A 20,869-nucleotide genomic window follows, 5' to 3' on the forward strand; every position below is an offset into this window, starting at 1 on the left:
GTTATTTGATCAGGTGTGGTACCTGATAGCTTGTTCAACATCACTGTGTGTTATTTGATCAGGTGTGGTACACCTGCGTTTTTTAACTGGCAGACGTAACTATGATATTCTTTGTCATATTCTGGTTTCTCTGTCATATTCTGGTGACAACTGTCACTATTGTGTGTTTCCTGTGGAGCTAAGCTAATTAAAAAGAGAAATGCTGAACCATTTTGTTATGTCCTCTGCTTTAGCGATTTCTTCTTTAGCAGTGATAACTTGTCTCCTTTGCCTGTCATGTGTGACACTGGGTAGCTACTGCATGTACTTCCTTAATTTTTAATTATGTGTGATCAATCTCTCCTGCAGAAGCTCCTTCACCTCCAGAATTTCAACACACTGATGGCAGTTGTAGGAGGTCTAAGCCACAGCTCTATTTCTCGCCTGAAAGAAACTCATTCTCATCTGTCTTCAGAAGTCACAAAGGTATGATGAACCCCAGAATATAGACATATTGAGCAGAAGTGTGATGGGTTCTGCAGTGCAGGTGTCTCGCTGACACAATACTTGGATCATGGCAGAGTATCCTAAACTGTACTTTGGTTGCATTCCTCTTGGGGAGAAGGATCAGCTCATGGAGATCCTCTGCTTGATTGCCTGTGCCAGAGAGGAAATTAACCGTCGGCACCCTGACATGAGTTGTGCTCATTTAAAACAGATTCAGGAAATGCTATGAATGCTTTCACAGAGGCTTGTTTCTCTGGCTATTTGTAGGACTGGAACGAAATGACAGAGCTGGTCTCTTCCAATGGAAACTACTGCAACTACCGCAAGGCTTTTGCTGACTGTGTTGGCTTCAAAATTCCTATTTTAGGAGTTCATTTGAAAGACTTGATTGCTGTCCATGTCATTTTTCCTGACTGGGTAGATGAGAACAAAGTAAATATAGTAAAAATGCAGCAGCTTTCCATCACCTTGAGTGAACTGGTTTCCCTACAAACTGCCTCTCATCATTTAGAGCCTAATATGGATTTAATTAACCTGCTAACCGTAAGTATTGAGCAAGTTTCAATTCACTTTTACTGTTTAGATGTTGTATGTCAGTAGGAATGTCTACAGAGATAAGTGCATATTGTTATTCCAGTTTTGTAAAAGAAAAGGGAGAGAATACAAAACAGAAACAAGGTCACATGAAGTGTGACCAAAGTCAAAGAGAGTTTCATTACTGTAATATGTGATGGCTGGAAGCAGAAACAGGATTGTTATCAATTAATTATTTTGAGGATGACAGATATAGGGCTGTATTAGTGTTTGGAGAAACAAAAACTAAGTTTTGACTTCTTAGAATAGAGGCTTATGACTCCTATGCAAAGATAGGTGCTATGTTGACATAGACACACAAGTCAAATTCCAGCTTGGCCGTCACTCTGTTCTTGCTCTCCTATCCAGTAAATAAAAAGGCTCTTGATGGCGTTAAAGAGCCCCTGCAATCCCTGCTCTTTCCTCTCCTCCTCCCCCTTGACAGTGGCTACATTTGGGAAGATTTGAAACTTGCACACAAATTACAGAGAAGGAGTTGAATGTCCAATTTCAAACCAAAGAAAAGTGAGACTTCACAAAGACTGAACAAAACATAAAAAAAAAAAAAAAGCTGCAACTGACAATGCTAAAAGGAATTATTTTTCAGTCTCCTTTTTGATATGTAGACAGTGACTGTCATTTTAATAAAAACTACACTTTATTTCAAGACGCACTGAAGTGTGGAGCCTGAACCATCAGGTCAAATATTGCTTCTATTGAAATATAGTCATTTTAGCACTGACCTAAACTGCAATAGTGTTTGACTCAGCACCACAGTTTGATCAGGTCACAGGCAAAAAAAACAGTATCTTGGAATTAAAGACAGAACCAGTGAAACATTAAAAAAAGAAGAGTATTGTTCGTTATAAATCAGTTGATATTGCAAGCCAATGAAAACCACCTGAGAGCAATCTGAAATATGTCATGTTAGGTAAAGGACTCTCTTAATATGTAAACATTTTATGCTGTTTCTGTTCTTTTTATTTAACTTTGTCTTTCAGATCTCTGATCCAGATTGAAAGAGAATCTTTTTGCTCTCTTTAAGTCAATAGAAATTTTAAAAAAAAAAACTTAGAAGTAAGCAAGGTCCATGTGGAACTAGAGTGTATTTCAGAATTTTTCTGAAATTTATTTTGCTGGATAACACAAACTTCTCAGAATTTGCTTCCTGGGCAGGTGGGAACAAATTCTAGTTTTTCCTCAGTCACGTCACAGACTTGAGGTGGCTCTCATTACCAAGCTCGTTCTAGGTAAAAGCCTTAACTGGAGGGCAGGATCTTTGGGTTTTGTTCTTTTGTGCTTTACTCTAAATGCTCAAAAATAGGTACATCTAGAAATTGTAGTTAGTGGTGGATTTACGCTAGGATGGATCAAGTGAGCAGTTTACGCTACAAAGGCTGACAAATATGAATTTGAGTTTGAAGCTATGAAGATGGTGTGGATATACTTGTTTCACTGTGGTGAGAAGTGGGAAAGTTTAGGGGAATAGGAAAACCTTCTATTGCACTTTCTATGGAGCAATTTCAGAACAAGTCCTAATCACAGTTAGTGGGACAGGGACCAGAATGGACCATGTATTGCCCCCTGCAACACCCACCTAATTAAGAAATTTGACTGTAAGGGCAAATATTTATTAGCTCGTTTTGTTTTAGTAGGGATTGAGAGTCGCATTCTTATCCCATGTCACTCTTTCCCTCCCTGCTCGTTTCTGAAAGTGCATCTTTTCTCACTTGAAGCTTGGCTGTGAGTAGGGGGAAGTGGAACCTCGGGTTTTAGAGAACTGAGCAATAAAAGACTGATCCAAAAGGGCAGAAATTAGACAATGTGAAGTGAGACATGGAAGCTGAACCACTACTGACATTTTCACTAGCTGTTCTTCTCTCTCTTGGGTGACAGCCTGCTTTCCAAAAGGAGCAGAAAGCTGCAAATTTTTCAAAGATCTTGCAGGTTCTTCACCATCACTGTATCAACCTGCACTTACGTATTTTACCTGGTTTTCAATTTTTAAAATATTTTCCATGTTTTGATGTTTTTTAGCTAAATTATACTGATTTTATTTCTATCTGCACAACATTTAATTCAGCATATTTCATTTACGAGAAGTAACTGAGTAAGTGGCAAGTACTTTTTCACTAACTGTGCCCTGATATATTAATTCCTAACATAACAGTGTTGATTTTGGTTACAGATGAGCCAATCTGATTGTAAATAAATGAAGCTGCATGCTGCAATGTTGATTCCAGACCTGATCATGGTTTCAAATTAACTTGTGCTGCTTTTTACCTGTTACCATGATTCCATGGTGGTACTTTCAGTAGTGATGTAAACAGCCATAGGTACCGAAAGATAGACATCTGTAGGTATCCTAAAACTTTTCAAGGGTAATTGTGGCTTCACAGTAGCCACTGCAAGTATAATTGTGAGTCAAGTAGGCTTGATAGTGTGGAAGTTTTGATTTAAGCCAGTGACTCTTGGAAAGGATAAAAACAAATATCTACATAAGGTGGCTGGACCTGAATTTTGCATATGTCATAGTATACTGAATATTTTCATTTTTCTTCCAGTATGTAGGTTTTGTCCTCATTTGTATGTATGAATACGTTGCAGTATTTCTTTTTTTTTTCTTTTTTTACAGTGCTCTCCTAAACAGTAATAATGAACTTATATAGTAGGTGAAATGTTTTTGTCAGTTTTTTTTTAGTAAGAAATTTTTAAATTATGGGCTGTGGTCAGAGAAACGGAAAAGAAAGCTAGGATTGTAGCCCAAAGCTGACAAGAACTGACTAAAAATAGTTGACCTTGTTATGTGCAAATGGTCTTTTAGCAGATACAGCCTCCCTTGTTGCCAAAGTCATCTTCAATTTTCAGAGCCTGAATAAATAACCTATTGCTAGGTCTTCTATCTCTAATGTAAACTGTAAAAAATTCTCTTGTCTTTAACTTATTTAAACTCCCTTTCAAAACTGGTAAATGTGCATAAACATGTACAGTGCTTTTCAATTGCGCGTGAATCAGCTGACCCAACTATTTGTTCACTTCTGCCATTTTCCCATTAAGCCATTTCTATCTAGGCAGGCTTTTAGGAGGTGTTTAGTTCTGATAAGCAACGTGTAAATGTCTTGCCTGACCTCCATTCCTTGCAGTGTTGCCTTTTACACCACACTTAACAAGTGCTAACAGCCTGGCCTGTGCTTGCTTGACAAGTAAATCACCGGGTGCTGGTTTGCTAGTCAAACAACTGGTATAAGAAGATAAAATGGGTATTTCAGGGGCATGTGAGGATTTGCCCTGGTCTTTCTTTTCCTCAGTGGTGGATGTCTATCCGCCCTGGGGAAGCTGATACTTTTCATGTGGTTTGGAAATGGTGCCATCTGGGGAGACTGTCTTAACAGCTATGAAGTGAGAGCTTGGCTTAAAAGCTAGAGTGAGATCTTGGGAGTAAACTCCAGGCCACTTTGTCAAGGATCTTACAGGCATTTTTCAGATGCTATTGTGTGTATAGACCTAAAGGATGAATGGGAAACAGGAGAACTTAAATCTCTGTGGTGTTCAGTGGTAGCTACTGAATGATCAGCATTTTGAAAGCTGGGGCTCTCTCTTGATTTAGATCTCTGCACACAAACTTAAAAGTCGTCATCCCCCATCTTATTGTCAGCATAAAGAAATCAGCTTCTAGCTCATAGCATTTTCTCTTTCAATAAGTAGCTGAAAAAAGCCAGTATTTTGCATGGATTTTAAAATAAGGCATAAGGTTTGTGGTATGAGGGCAGTGAGACAAATGCCAGGCTTACTGGCCTAGGAGACTGCAAAAGCTGAGGAGGAGCTTCAGTGATGCGAGTCCTCGCTTAGTTATGTGTAGATGAGTCTGAGTCATATTGGCAAGAGAAGTAAGCATGCCACAATTCAGCTGCCAGCGAGCCAGAGCGTGTTACATGAAGACAGATTCACATCTTAATGCACACTTGTTCTTAGTCTTTGTGATTCCTCATCCTTTCCCATCCTGTTGGCCACACTTGCTCCATCTCCACTGACTCTGTACCCAATTCTGTACTGGTCTCTGGCATCTGAAACATGGAGCTAAGAAGTAGAAATAGAAATAGTAAGCATGAGCTTAGCAGTACACCAGGGAGGAATAATAGCACTAATGACATTTTCATCATTGGAAAACTTAACATTTGGTAAGGATGATTCAGGGATTTCCTTACCTGCTATGCAGTACTTCCACATTGTTTTTATTTCACAACATAAGTAAAAGCCTGTGTGTAAATGTTTCACCATTTTCTGTGGATTGGAAGAGGATCTCAGTCTCTCATCTAGTTTACAGTATATTTATACTAATTGTGTTAGAACGTATTTGGTGCCACCATTTTTTCCCCGATATTTTTAGTTCTCAGCAGCTATTTCTCTAACCTGTTCTGAGACTATATGCAAATGAGTGGAAAGTCCCAGTCATTTGTACAGTCTAGTGAAGAGAATGAGAAATATCTAAACAACCGACTTGAAAGTGACCCTCCCTAACTTATGTTCAGTAAGTTCCACTTACAAAAAAAAAAAAAAAAAGCCGTGCCTTTCGCCTTTCTGATCTCTCCTCCACCATCCTCAGCGCCAAAAAAATTGCTTGGAAAAACAGGACAGTAATGAAAACCAAATCAGAATGGAAACTGTCACTCGTTGTAAAGATTGTCCTAAGAAAACTCTGATTGCACTTAATCTGTCAGAGCAAAACTACAAATACGTTATAAAACTAAACCTTATGTAACTGCATAGTCATTGCGCTTGTCATTTTTTTTGCTAGTATTTGAAACTTCTGTACTAGACAATACTTTGTCAACTATGTGCATACACATTATGCCTAATGAATTTATAACTGCACTTATAACTGTCAGATAATTCAGGGAGGGATAGACACAAACTTGCTCAGTAAATACTCATACATTTCTGTCCCTGAATCCATACCCTGCACACCTAGCCTGCCGAGAAAACTGTGCTCTTTAGTAGAAACAGGGCAAGATCTTTTGAACCAGCAATTCTACTGTCACTCTCATCCTGACCGGAAAATATCATGTACTCCAACTGAGTTCTGCTTATTTTGTACCACTAAGAAACCTAAGAATAGAGTCACTGAATAGCTAAAGACAGAAATTATATTTGTTACAGCAGTTACTGGATCTATGTTATCTTTAGGACATGTCTTTGCATTCCTCTGTGACAGCAGCATGCTGACTGGGTGAAGGAACCTTCAGGATGCTCAGGCTTTCACTTGTGCCCATAACCAAGTTACAAAGTGCAAAAATCAGCACCATATTACAGCTAGACAAAATTAATATTGCAAAATTCAGACATTTCTAAAGCAAGGTATTTGCTCTGAGATGTGTACCCATCTTGGGAAAGGACATGACTCCTGTCTTACTCATTGTACAAAATTCTGCTTGCAAGACAGTTGTTCCTAGAGATGGTTCTGAAGTACCATGTCACCATTCTTGCTCGTTACTGATTTGACACTTCAGGTTCTCTAAAAATAACCTTCTGTCTGAATCATTTAATCAGTCCTAATTCTATCTACCTTCTGGGAAACATCCTTTTAACTCAATCTTAGCTTAATTGGGGGTTTGCAACATGAATGATAACTTCAAGTCATGACAGTTACTCCAAAGCCAGTTAATGTAAGGACATGATCACAGGAAACATGCTCATTGTTTCCTCTCATTGCAAACCATTAGCCACCGTGTTGATTACTTTTCTCCTTCATCACTCCAAGCAAGGAGTAATTTACTGCAGATCAGCATCAGCACAAGACCACCGCTGTCGAAGTAAAACCAAACAGAGTCATTTTGTTTTAAGTGTATTTATGCCCCTTCTTTTCTCTCAATAAATCATCTATGGAAAAGAATGAGTACCTTAAAGAATAATCTTTCATTTCTCTAAAAAAGAGAAGCTGAAAGAAAATTTGCCTTACTCTCTGTGGGGGGATTGAGAACGGGCCAAACTGGGCACAAATAACAGGGATTGCTGTTCATGCTGCATCAACAGCAGTGTCAAACCTGGGTTGCCTCTCCTGGGCCTGTGTCAGCTGCTTCCCAGGGCTTTCTAGAGAGGCTTTTGCTGCATGGGCTGACCTCTGTAGAAGAGCTGCGATGCTCTGACCCTTCTTCAGGAGGAACAAAATCTGAAGGACTTCTAGCCTAGCCCCTTTACAATTTCTTTCCTGAACTTTTTATATTCACCACATCATTCCTCGGAGACATCATGACCACTGAACCACTAGAAGAATGTATTTTGTGTAAGGATGGTCTTCAGTGGCAAAGTCCCTCTTTGGAGAAGGTTCAGCACACACACCCTCTCACTCCACATGTCGGGATGCAGGTTGTGACAGTGCTCGAGTACAGCACCTGCTTGGCTGTGTGCTCACCAATGTGGGTTCTGTTAGCTCTGTGAAAATCTGCTTTCCCAGCAGCTGCAAGCAGCTTCGGTATGTATCCTGAGCTCCAAGAAGTAAAACATTTTGTTCAGCTTCATTGCGAGGTATATCTCTGATTATAAGCCTGTCATAACGGACCCAGTCTAATAAATATTACTGATTTTCTCTCTTTCTTACTCATAGCTGTCCCTGGACCTCTATCACACCGAGGATGATATCTACAAGCTCTCACTGGTGCTAGAACCAAGGAACTCCAAATCTGTAGGTCATCTTTTACTGCATTTTCACATATTGGTTATTTTGTCTGCATGCTACTAATTCAATTTTTAAATGACAGTTAATGATTTTCTTTATTCATACTCACTAAGTGTGTATGATTGTATGGTAAACAAAATTACTATAGGTTTTTAGTGCATATTGGGACAAGTAAATAGTGAAACATGTCAGACTTCTTTTTTAATTATTTTTCAACAAAACCTCTGCAAGTGCTAGAAAACATAGTTCTGCTGTATGTGAAGATGTTCTTTGTAAGTTTGTATCTATTATTTTTTGCACAACCACTACTTCAATTTTTGGATGCTGGTGCAGTTATATAAAACAACATTGAGTCCAAAGATTTGTTTTAGGTAAGGCACAGCGCTAGCTGTGCTTTATAAACTATTTCCTTCTGCAGAATTGACTGTGTCTTGGGCTTCCACCAATGTTTAAGCAGCTCAGAGTAGATTTATTTATTTTTTTAGTATGTGTTACTAAAGATAATGCTGTGTTGATGTATTTTTAATTACACTTTGCAAGTCTGGGAGTGAGGATAAATCTAACTAATAGATGAACTTTCATTTCAAGTATTAGAGTCTCTTCTGTTGCCAAAGTTTAGGGACTCCTCTTCAGCATTTCATCACTGCATTAACATCTTTATTACCTATCATATCAATCACATGATGGTTTCAGGCTGATCCCTCTCAAGTCTGACAGCAGCAGAAACTAAGAGCAGCTGTAATAGCTTAGCAGCATGTGAGAGTGGAGTCCAGTAGTCTGAGGTGATTCATTGCAGCATTTTTTATTATTTTGAAGTATTCTTGAAAGCTAAGAAGAAAAAGAAATGAATTTCTAAGTATAGGGCTTCTCTGTGTTTTAAGATAATTTATCAGTCTTGGAGACCAATTTGAGGACTATGTATTTACGCTTTCACTGAGGGGTGATGAGCAATAGTAAAGAAGTTATGACTATTTCCATAGTCAACACTAACTCAATTTGAACACCAGGAACTGCACTACTGAGTCCCCAGTCCTTGTTGGGTACGATTTGACCACAGTAGTTCCCATTTATGACAGTCATTCTGGCTCCCTCATCCTTTTATTACTGCCAGAAAAGTTGAATTGTTATAGCTCTATGTTGTGGAAGGACTAATGGGCCACTATTGCAAATGAAGAAAATTATTACCCTGCTTCTTTGATCCCCAGCCTGTGCTTTAAGAAGGACAAAAGCGATGTTAAGAGTGCTGTGAACTTTAACAGTACCCAGAAACGTAGGAGACTTCTGCATGACGATCAGTGAATAAATAACCAGTGACATTGAGCTGTTGCAGCACCCTGATGGGTTGAAAGCTACAGCTGAGTAGACAGAAGCCGGACTATTTGAACCATACTTCTCTTTGGTGGAGTGCCAAAGTACACAAGATAATTTAGGGTGAAAAGAATCTGTAGAGCTTTTTTATGTGGAAAAATTTGTCAAAGGCAATATGACATTGTAGTTATATCATTCCAACTGCTCCTTGATTTATTGTTGCAGTGGTATAACTCCCATGCAGGTGCCTTGCAGAGGAAGTGTCTCAGGCTGCTGCTGTCATTTTTGAGGCAAAAGTGGAGCTGATTCATTAGCATACAAGCCTGCTGCCAATGGGGATTTGAGCAAGACTTTCATTCTGTTGGGAAGAGACTCTTCAGTCAGTGTAGCAGCCTAAAAAGATACTGAAGACTAACCACCAGTTGTAGTATAGCATGTCCTTGTCATACTGTCCTACTTTTCCCTGAACATTAGCTGTCTTCTTGTTGGGGGTTTTTATTAGTACAGCTATTGGCTAGAAGACAACTCTGCCTGCTACAGTTATGCCACTGAAGACACGTACGTTTTTTGCTTTTTGAGTAGAAGTTATGACCTTTAAGATCATCAAGTCCAGCTGTAAATCTAGCACTGCCAAGTCCACCACTAAACCATGTCCTTAAGGCCATGTCTACACAACTTTTAAACACCTCCAGTGATGGTGACTCAACTACTTCCCAGGGCAGCCTCTTCCAATGCTTGACAACCCTTTCCGTGAAGAATTTTTTTCTAATATCCAATCTAAACTTCCCCTGGCGCAGCCTGAGGCCATTTCCTCTCATCTTATGACTAGTTACTTGGGAGAAGAGACCAACACCTGCCTCACTACAACCCTCTTTCAGGTAGCTGCAGAGTGATAAGGTCTCCCCTCAGCTTCCATTTCTCCAAACATACTTTTGTATACATTTAAAAATGCTTTTTCAGTTTATGATACTATTATCCTCGTGTTGGTGAAATAGAAAAGAGACACAGGTTGAATCACAAACATGACCAGGAACAGTGTTTCTGACTGTTCAATACATTCAGCTAGGTAGTGTCTGGACACTGGTTAGTACCTTTCCTCATAGCATGCATTTCAAATACATAAGTAAAATTACGGTTGCTCATATGAGTCTATGAGTGAAATAGAAGGAAGCAACATTTCCCTTTGGCTACTGGGCAGTAACATGAAATTTTCACTGCAACTTGTTAAAATCCATAAAAATTGAACGAGGTCTCAAATGAAATAGTCCAGAAGAAAGTGTAAGACTCCATCAGATTCACTCTCTTTCTGCCATTGCACATTCAGACCAGCAGGAGTTAAAAGATCTCTTTGAGGACTCGGTAGTGTAGCACCGCTCTGACACTTTGCTGCTGATGCTTTGAGTCTCTTTAGCCTAAGATTTTTTAAGAGAAAGCACATTTCAAATTTCTTCTCTGACCATAGCTGTAAGAATATCGCAATACTGCCATGTTCCATGTTATCATGTAAGATGTAATCTTTAAAAGATTGCTGCATTTCTGCACATTTTTAGAGCAAAAACACTTGCCAGCATGCTGGTGACATTAATTCTAGGATTAAAACATTCTGTGACTGGTTTTGGCATATAGAGCTGGACGTCCAGATTCACTGTATTTCCTGTTGAAATTGAATTCTGTGGATATAGGGATCTTTTTCTTCCCAAACTTACTTGTGCAGATTTATATGATGAGTCAAGAACCATCGAGGATAAAAGCTGCTCTTGACAACTGACTAAGGGGAAGCAAAATAATAAAGCAACCCACTAACACATTCTTCATTTTTTTTCTCCCAAACACAGTTGAATATGACCTTGTGACCATTTTTCATCTCAGCATGAAAGTCCACAACACCTTTGTTACAAGCGATAATGACTGTAACATTTTTAAATGGCTTAATTATCTCTCTCTTGACTCACACCAGTTTAAAGGGAGATAGATGAGACACATATTCTCTGCTCATCAGCTAATACAGGGGCCTTCTGAGACTATGGGCCATCTCCCTCCTGATCCAAATCATGCTGAGTTTTTTCTATTTGACACTGCTTCACCTGCTAGATGTCAAGTGGCAGATGCAGGAGGTCAGTGGTGTTTGTGCTAGCTGATGATTTTAGGACAAACCTGAAACCGTGTTCAGGTTTGTCCTAAATTTTCTCCTTGAACAAGCCGAGCTGCGTGACAGAGCTTCTCCCAAAGCACTGTAGTGGCGTAGAGGGAGTTGAACTGCGTGCTCTGTGCATTAAGTGAGCTGTCAGCTACCATTTTGTCAAGACCAAGCTGTTTTCAAAATAAAATAGTCTGGCTGGTGTTAGCTGCAGAGCAAGTCAAAGGTTAACCATTCTGCTCAGGCTGCCTAGATGAATTAAGATGTGCATCCTGGCGTGTCTTGGCTGGACACCTGTGGGATTGCTGAGGACAGTTCAGGACCTGCTTCTGCATCCTGCTTGCTTCTTGGTGCTATGCAGGCAGAAGCATTAACTTAGTCTGTTGGATTCCCTTACCTGGCTTCTGGGCACTGTCCCTCTGGAGGGGAGCAAAAGCCAGCTTGTGTTGTGGGAAAGAGAAAAGCAGAGTTTGGGGCTTACCTATTTCTGATGCCCACTGTGTCCAGAGATCCTCCTTCCCCTCCCCCTTCTTTTGAGTCTCATTGCCTGATGTTGTGCTAAGGACATTTTTTTATGGCATGGGGACACCAGCGGTGTGTGATTGTAGCTCTGATGTATAGATCTGCTTTTAACGAGAAATTCAACTTCATAATTCAGATTTTAAAGTCTTTGTGTTCTGATCCATCTCTCAGCAGCCTACCTCCCCGACAACACCTAACAAGCCAGTAGTGCCACTGGAGTGGGCATCTGGAGTGGTACCAAAACCCGACCCTACAGTCATTAATAAACACATACGAAAGCTGGTGGATGTAAGTATTTCAAAGAATATATTGGCTAAAGACAACAATAACTTTAACATTGTCATCTCTATAATTAATTTCAAGCTTTTCAAGAGGTTGTTATGATTGGGAGGAATTTCATACATCCCATAACAAATCTGAGTTTTTACTTTCAGAAATGTTTATTTTATTCCTGCAGCCAGCGACGGCGTTAGTAAGCAGGTTTCTGGATGCAAAGGAGCATACTTTCAGGAACATCTAAAGTCTGGCTGCTCTTCAATAGGTTTGATGAGCAAATATAAATTAAAAGGACAAAGCTGAGTTTTTGCAGCCACTCAGCTTATGTCCAGAAACAAAAATACTCAGAAATGAGGACACATGCATTACTAGATCCAGAGTTTTCTGGAAACCTTATTTCTGGTTTTCAACTTGCTATCATTTGACTCACCAGACCATACTGCATATAGCAGAGATAGCATTATCTTGCTATCAATTTAAAAATATGGGCATGGAGTCATGAAGGATTATAACAGTTTCAGTTTGGAAGGTGACGTGTTAGTTATTGCAAACAAAACAAACACTACTAGGTTCCTTTGGAGAGGCTAATCCTGTTGTGTTGGTGTGTAAGGGACTTTCAGTGACGTTAGTGCCATGCAGAGGAACCAGGAACATGTTGTAGAGCATGAAGCAAGATTTCGTTCTGCTTTTTACAAATAAATAACTAAGACTGGGAAGAATTATTAAATTCTGACTCTGCTTGTGTTACAGGTCGTTAATTGGGATTATTTTGTTAAGATAAATTAAATGAAGTCAAATTAAATGAAGCTCAAACTTATCTTATGTTTTACTTTTTGTTCATGCTCTTTTTAATAAAAAGTTTCATTTTTCTCTTAATGTGGGATGCCAGAACAGCATATGCTTTTCCTGTGTTGCTTTTGTCAGTGCCATATGTGTTGATAAAAATCACTCCAGATCCAAAACTCTCTTTGATGGCTTATTTAAAAAGAAAGTCTGTCACAACCCCTTAATCTTTCCAGAATGTGGTGAGTGGGGTGAGTTGTTCTTTTTCCTGTGTTTGGGGGCGATGCAGTCCCCCATTCCACAATTTTGGCCTAGTTCAGGATGTAAGATCTTGAGTGTGATAGGATTAAAACATGGTTTGGGGTTGTTATGGACATAGGTTACTAGGAGGCTCACACTGCTCTGTACAGCTGTCTGTATTTTCCCAGTCTTTGTCATTTACTAGCTGCTTTGAGTTGTGTTTTAGTGTGTATGAGGAGATAATTACAAAAAGTGTTGTATACTGCTTGGGTTTGCACATTGATTCCTGACAAAGAGGTCTGCCAGTCATCAATCACAGGTCATTTGAGAGAAGTTCAGAAATGGGCTTCATCACATTCCCAGTAAAATAAGGACAATGCAAACACCTTTCAAATGTCTCAGCATATTCAGTTCTTGTCTTTTTCAACCAAATCTTCATCTAATGAGACAGTTGGTGATTCAATATTTGTCTTTTAGATAGTCGTGTTTACTTTGACACTCATCTTTTTCCTATCAGCATCACACGTAACTTTAAGACCCCTGTGTGTACTTGCAATAGGTAGGACATAATGTAGTAATTCCTAAGGAGGACTTCCATCGCTTTATACAACCTTTTAAATCTGATCCCATGTCTATTTTCACTTAGTGGTGAGATGGGCTAGTCTGATGGGAGTGAATTGTTAGGTACAAAGTGCTTGTGATCTGGATTTCAAAGTGTTAGTGAATAAATCAAATTGGAACAGTACTGTGGCAAAGCAGAGGTGACAAGCTAAAAGAGAAGTGAAGCCAAAACCACCTGAAATACTTATGGGAAAGCTGCTTTCAGGTTGTTTTTGTTCTTTGTCTTTTTTTTGTGATTAAAAAGCATACTTAATTAAGAAGTGGTACTATGTCACATGGGGCAGATTTTTAGTGGCATTTCCAATAAACAAAAAAATAAAACAAGAATAATTATGTCTGAAGAGGTGTGGAGGGCCATGGCTAGATAAATAGTGAGGTCAAGTTTTCTTTAAAGGTTAGCCATTTTTTCCCCTAAAGTCGAATAATATGCGTATTGCAGTATTGAGAAGGAATAAACGGAAAGCAAGGCATGAGAGCATCTGATTAGTAATGTTGAATATTGATTTACCTGCAATTATAAAGTTCAAGAGCTGGTACAGATTTGGCATAGGACAATAATTTCCTTTCTTATTCCAGTCTGTCTTTAGGAACTACGATCATGACCATGATGGCTATATTTCTCAGGAAGACTTCGAAAGTATAGCTGCAAACTTCCCCTTTTTGGACTCTTTCTGTGTGCTGGACAAAGATCAGTAAGTTTGGAGGTTTCTTTATGTTTATTTTCTTTTCCTGAACTTAAGAACTCGTGAAAAACAAATAATGAAGAAATAGAGTCTTCCAAGCTTCTTGTGTCTAATATCTCACTTAAGGAACTGAAGGTGACTGAAGGCTGATTTCTGTTATTGTTTAACTTCTTATGCTGTAGTCCATTCTATAAGACCACCTGAGCTGGCCTCCTGCTTTGCCTGGTACTTTAAAAATCATTTATATTATAGCTTAATGAGCAATTCATACTGAGACTGAGTCAAAACCCCTACGGTACCATCAGATTACAATGGAGATCCTGTACCCATACCAGGCATCAGACTGGTGAAATGGGAGAGTTGTGTACGGGACAGGGGAGATGAGTGTACGTAGCAGAGAGCAGGCAACAAGTATTCTAGGAGGTATACATATTTCCTAGTCAGTTAGGCTTGATAATTCTTGTGCAGATTCTCTTTGGCTGTCAAGGCTGGTGGTCAGCCGGGGGCATAACTGCTTGGTCTGTGTGAGCAGTAGGTCAAAGTCCTTCATGTAATGACCTGGTCTGTGCTCTGATGTCATGAACAGGTAAGAAACCAAAGTCAAAGGATAAGAACCACAAAGGCTCTACGTTTTTTTTCTGCCAGCGCCATTACAGCTCTTTCAAGGAATGTGCTTCGTGTGCTTTTTGCAACAAGAAAATCTTGAATTCTTCACCAAAATGAGTAGTGAAAGATCTACTCTACTTTTTCTTCCATAACAGAGATGGTCTTATAAGCAAAGAAGAAATGATGGCTTACTTTCTGAGAGCTAAATCACAGTTCCAGTGTAAAATGGGACCAGGGTTTATTCATAACTTCCAGGAGATGACCTATCTTAAACCAACTTTCTGCGAGCACTGTGCAGGATTTGTAAGTATGTTTTTAATAATTGTATATCTTAAACACAGTTTTTTTACTCTTTCACATAGACAGGGTGGAACTGGCTCCTTACATTGCTGATGTCTCTTTGCCAAATATCTCATTGCTTTTAGAAGCAGAAAACATTCACTCCTATTGTAGCTGTGCTATCCAGTTTTGTTTTAGTGGTTCTTGAATGCTGGACTTTTTAAGAATTACTGCTGCAGGGGAAAAATAAAATTATGTTAACTAACGGATATTAGAGACTATACGAGTGGCTTTACTTGGTTTATCTTAAGTTCTTTAATTTGGCTTGATTTCCCATGTAAACAAGCTCAAGGGAAAATGGGTGTCTGGAGCAGAGGATGTAGATGAAGCAAAAGCCGTTCTTTCTCAGGAAATTGCACATGGCAACATAGCTATGTTCATAATTCTCTGAACGGCCATAGCAGCCTTAATGCTTTCTCTATTGAATTAACAGATCTTCTAAATTGGTCAAGAAATCAAAAGTGTTTCCAGTAGTTCTCTACAATAAGAATATTTTCTGTTTATTTGTTGATGGTTTTTTAATTTGCCTTTTCTCTTAGCCATAACTTAACAAATGCCACTTTTTAGAGTGCTCTACACCTAGCTAGGAAATAAATTGTTTTGTGAACATTCGTGTTGCTTATAAACCTCCTCCAACTTCCACATTGAGTGTAGTAAAGAAAAAGGAATTACTATGATTTAAAAGCTACATTGATGTACACACTCCGCTAAAATTAAATGTCCACATATAGTCAGTTTAAGCAATAAGGGCAGAGGCCCATGTGCTCCAATATGTGTGACCCACGTACAGGGTGTGAACCCAGAGCATGGCGCCTGCTCTCCAGTGCAGGTCTGCCTCTGCAATCGGCCATGAAATCTCCAGCGTGTACTACATGAACTTTTTGAAGTTGAAAGTAACAGTTAACAATACTGCTAAGTGCAAAAACGTGCCTCCTTTCAGACCAGATCTGGCATTCCTAATCTTGTCCATGCTCCCACCTTCTGCTTTCCTCTTTTGTGATGCATCTGTCTTGTTCAAATGCTCATAGTTCCTATCACAACCACTGATCAAGGCCACAGAGAAGAAGGAATTCCACATATTTCCGCTAGAACTCAGGGCTGACATGGTCAGTGCTGATTCAGGAGCATGCTGGTGGGCTCTTGAGCTCCAGCAGACTGATGGGGCAGGGGCGGTCACTGGCCTGAACCTATTGTTCCAGGCTGCCTGCAGCCTCGGGAAGACGTCACTGCGTTCGTGACACTTGGTTCATGTTTGGAAGGCTTCCATAGCAAAGCAAGGTCCAAGGACTGCCCTGCAATATCCTCTCCACCAGATATTTTTCTCCTGCATCAGTTTGCTAATTGGCCATTGTTGTATTTTGCATGTCTCCCTGATTACATCCAGTGCAGGATTACAAATGAGTAAGGGGTTGCACAGGAAATGGAAATAAGATCATTTTTTTCCTGTCAACACACTGCAGTCATTGGCATTGTCCTGTGGATGATTAGGGCTGATATGACAGGAACCAACTGCAAAATATGTTGCGTATTTGTTCTGCGTGACAGTGCTGTTCATCCACGGGTGGAAACCTAATTTCAAACTGATGCACTGATGCACAGTCAACATAATGTGCACTGGCAGTGCAGCAGGATGAATTGACATGACAGTGTAATGCAAGCAGTACCAAATAAAATATCTGTTATTAAAATGATACAAATTTTAAAGGTCAAGCTAAAACCCAATGCCATTAAGCAGCACGAAACTGATATGCCTATGGAGGGCCACAGTTCCGTCCTACGGCTTAAGTTGCACCATGGGGCAGGGTAGGTAACCAACCACCCTGTTCAGGATAAAATATGAAATTACAGAGATCCTCTTACCTTAGAGCTGGCTCAAGCCAGCTTTGCAGCAAAGCTGTTTCAGGTGGATTCAAAGCTTTAGGTCAGAATTCATAACACAGCAGTTCAGCTTTCTGTTGCTGCTGCGTGTAACCACAGCAGTGGTGCCAAATTTGAGTAGGAGGAAGATACAGAACTAAGGAGGTAAGGAGAAAGCTTTTCAGCGGGAACAGACTAGAATTGAAATTAATGAAACTACAGTCCATGTCTGTCATGGTGATCCTGGCAAAGAGAGCTGGGAAAAATCATGTAAAGCTGAACAGCAAGAGCCCTGCTTTTCCTGATACTGCTGTTTATCTGAGAGAGGGCTGGGGGACTCCACTGTTGCTGCCTGCACACAGTGACTGCGTTCACTGTGCACCCATACAGCATGTGCAGGAAATGAACAAGCTGCAGGCTTTCTATGGACCTTATTCCACTTCTTTCTTTTATTCACCTTTCTTCTACCCTGTCTAATCAATTTTGATTTCTCCAAACCACTATTTTCCCTTGTAAATTCTTTTTTGCAGTATGTTTTTTTTTTTCCCCAGAATCTGGATGTGCTCACCCTCCCTGGTAATGTTTTGAATGAGGTCAAGATAAATACATGCTGCAGTCCCCAATATTTTTCCTTAATGCTAGCGCTAGAAAAACTGTCCCTTCCTCTCTCTGCCTCTCAGAGTGAAAATGTTTGCTTCTGTAATGTCATGGCTGCAGATGCAGCACTTCTGAGTGCATAGGTAACAATTTGCTACGGAATTTTCCCGCTTCCAAGCAATCCTGCTCATGTTGCAAGATATCTGAGAGTGGGACCGCACACACTGCCTCCTGGAAGTTGTGTACATCAACAAGGACAGTTCTGGGAGGAGGGAAAGATGGAATTCAGTGGCTTTTCTGCTTGTTTCCAGTATCAACCAGCAATTCAGTTTTTATCCCCAGTTGTGTTTTCTTCTGCTGTGTTTGAATGGCATGGATCATTCATGTATCTGGGGAATGGATGTACACTGGAAATTCCCCCACAGATAACATTAAGTGAGCCTAGAAGCAGAATGTGCTCTGCTGGTCTCAGTAAGCTTGATATGATGGCAATTTTTCACCCATTCCGGTAAGAAAATGCCATCTGTGACTTTCTTTCTCTGGTAGCCCCACTGTAAGTAATAGAAATAAGGGGGAAGCCACACAAGTCTTATCACAATTAGAGGGGGAGTTGTGTCTAACAGGAAGGGTGTTAAGAGCAGTTGTATCCTGTTTGTGCTTTTGTAGCCATTGGTACTTCCTCATTGTGACCTTGTTTTCCTTCCAGCTCTCTTTTCTAATTCCTTGACGTTCTTTTGTCTTTCTTTGCAGCTCTGGGGTATAATCAAACAAGGCTACAAATGCAAAGGTAAATAAATATTTCATGGATTTTTCAAGCTAGAGGTTGTGCAGTTTAACACGAGTAGGTCAAACATACTTTTTACTAAGATGACGTCAGCTCATCCTAATTTTTCTTATAGTCTTTGTACCATGAACAATGACTGCTGGTATACCATCAAGTCTCACTGCATTAGGGAACATAGCACCCAGCAGGAACACACAGGTTCTGTTAAAGGTCTGTCTTCATACGGTGTCAAAGAAGACCTTGCATCTTAGAAGACCACGTGTCCTCATCCTTACACTGAGACATCCTGAAATATATCTCCTGAGACTTGGGGTCAGGAAAAAGCCTGTTCGCAATGCTGTCTGTCATGTACATTCACATGCCTCTTGTGAAGTCTAGCTGGCCTTTGCATTGCAACTGTGCCTGAACTAGAAACAGAGAAATATTTAGTTCATAGGTGGCCTGGCAGATCTCATCTTCTCCAGACATTCAACTTAAAAAAATCCTAGAGCTCTTACAGACAATCTCCTCTGTTGCTCTCACAAAATGTTTCATTTCTTATGCAGTATGTGAACTATATTGAGCAGTTCAGACCAAGAATGACACTGTAGTGTTTCTCGTTGGCTTTGAAGTTTTGGACATATTTATTTCCCAAGCAGAGCAGCTGTGGCTGAAGTGCACTGTGTAGTTGCATCTCAATTATTCACAAAAATATAGTCATATATTATGACTATAGTATATTTGCACATATTTAGTTATGCACAAACTCTTTTCACTTCATCTTACTCTGGCTCCTAGGAGAAGAGTGAAGAATTGGCAGAACTGTTTTTTAGGTTATGTCATATTCCTGTCTCCCTCTCCACCCATGAATATCTCTTCCTTGTGGCACTGGAGAGAATGTCCATGGCTAAGCCACCGTATGTAATACAGCCATTCCTGATTACTGTCATCTGAGTAGCTATTGAAAGGGCTAATTGTGTTCTATGACTGGTAGGATGAGAGCAGGAAGGTGGGTTTTTTCAGCCCTGTGAACTCGAGATCTGAAAGTTGAGCTCTGTCCTGCATCATTGGTCATAACAGTGGCTCAGTGGAGAGAGACGAAAGGTGGTTCTGTAAAATCAAAACTCTAGGCAATGGAGTGTGAGAATAAGAAAGCAGAGCTTCTTGCTCAGATGTTAATGAGTGACTGCCCGTTGTGAGTACCAGCTGCTCTTTATGCAGGTAGCACTATGGTGCTCTGCCCTTTATGGATGATTTCTGCCTCCGAGCACAGAGCTATCATTTACTGTTTTGAACCTCTGACACTGCACTTAAAAGGAGAGGGAAGGAATTCATCTCTTCAGGTCTGCTGCTTACGCTAATGCTGTGGATAATGAGATAAATCTACACAGCGTGGTCTACAAGCAAAGAAAGATCTTCTCCAGTGCCGAGAGAGATCTTTATTATATTTTGGAGGGGGGTTTGTTACCTTTAGGGCAGACAAAACCACAGCTGGGCAGGCATTTCTGTATTAGTTATATGAACAAGGTGACGGGAGAAACCAGATCTCTCACCCATCATGCTACAGCTGCTGCCCTGAGCAGTTTATAGTTCTTCTAGAGGAGAACTATAAACACGATACTTTGTTAATGGCTCACCTAGAACGAAGTATTGGCATCATGAAGCAGCAACCAAAACAAGTGAGGCAAATTTTCAGGTAAGGGCAAAGGACACAGAGGAGGAAGAGCCTGTGTTGGGGGCACACATCCTCCACCCTTTGGCCCTTTCTTGCAGGTAAGTTCCTCACTGCAGTCACACTTCAGATAAATGTACCTAGTGATGAGTGTACTGGTAGTAAAGCAAAGCCCTGCAGAGGTTAGGCGTGCAGGCACTCAGCCAGTTTCATCAAGGTAGATGATATGCGTCCACAGAGCTTACTCCGTGCTGATGTTACTCACTGAGCTACTTAGACTAGTTTTAATCTACAGTGGCCTTCATTGTCCTTCAGCTGTCCTTCCAGAGGCTCAGAGTATGAATGCTCCAGTGTCTTCTAACCAAGTGTGTTTACTATAGTGGACTCTGATGGGTCAAATGAGAAAAAAAAAAACAAAAACACTTTTTTTGGCAATTTGTGCAGTGGCATAGAGGCTTTCTGCATGGCGTACACAGGACCATACTAGTAATTCCAGGTCTCTTCCTCTATATTCATTTCTGATGATAATACTACCATCCTCCTCCCTTCTGATGCCAGATTTTTATTAATGATGCTATGGAAATGATCCACTTTTTGTAACACCCCTCACAACAAATGATCCATTTCTGTAACTCCTTTCGCATCTTCTGTCAAAGTATTTGTTCCTTCAAAGTCCCTCTTGGTTTCTGCCTCCTAATAGCCCTGAGGGATTACTGGGCAGCTGTGGGTTTAC

The 20,869-nt window shown here is 40.1% G+C and overlaps 1 protein-coding gene across 3 annotated transcripts in view; it reads left to right on the forward strand.

The window, feature by feature from the left end:
- Positions 1 to 20,869, forward strand: part of RASGRP3 (RAS guanyl releasing protein 3) — a 63,339-nt gene that overhangs the window by 39,166 nt on the left and 3,304 nt on the right. For 2 of the 3 annotated variants that reach the window (XM_054063333.1, XM_054063334.1), the window contains exons 8-14: positions 349 to 465; positions 754 to 1,029; positions 7,661 to 7,738; positions 11,871 to 11,987; positions 14,196 to 14,311; positions 15,064 to 15,211; positions 18,452 to 18,488. In XM_054063333.1, the coding sequence (XP_053919308.1) occupies positions 349 to 465; positions 754 to 1,029; positions 7,661 to 7,738; positions 11,871 to 11,987; positions 14,196 to 14,311; positions 15,064 to 15,211; positions 18,452 to 18,488 (889 nt within the window). The remainder of the gene's footprint in view (positions 1 to 348; positions 466 to 753; positions 1,030 to 7,660; positions 7,739 to 11,870; positions 11,988 to 14,195; positions 14,312 to 15,063; positions 15,212 to 18,451; positions 18,489 to 20,869) is intronic. The other variant, XM_054063335.1, reaches the window with a different exon arrangement.

This window comes from Cuculus canorus, chromosome 3 (genome assembly GCF_017976375.1).
Source record: "Cuculus canorus isolate bCucCan1 chromosome 3, bCucCan1.pri, whole genome shotgun sequence".
Lineage (NCBI taxonomy): Eukaryota > Metazoa > Chordata > Aves > Cuculiformes > Cuculidae > Cuculus > Cuculus canorus.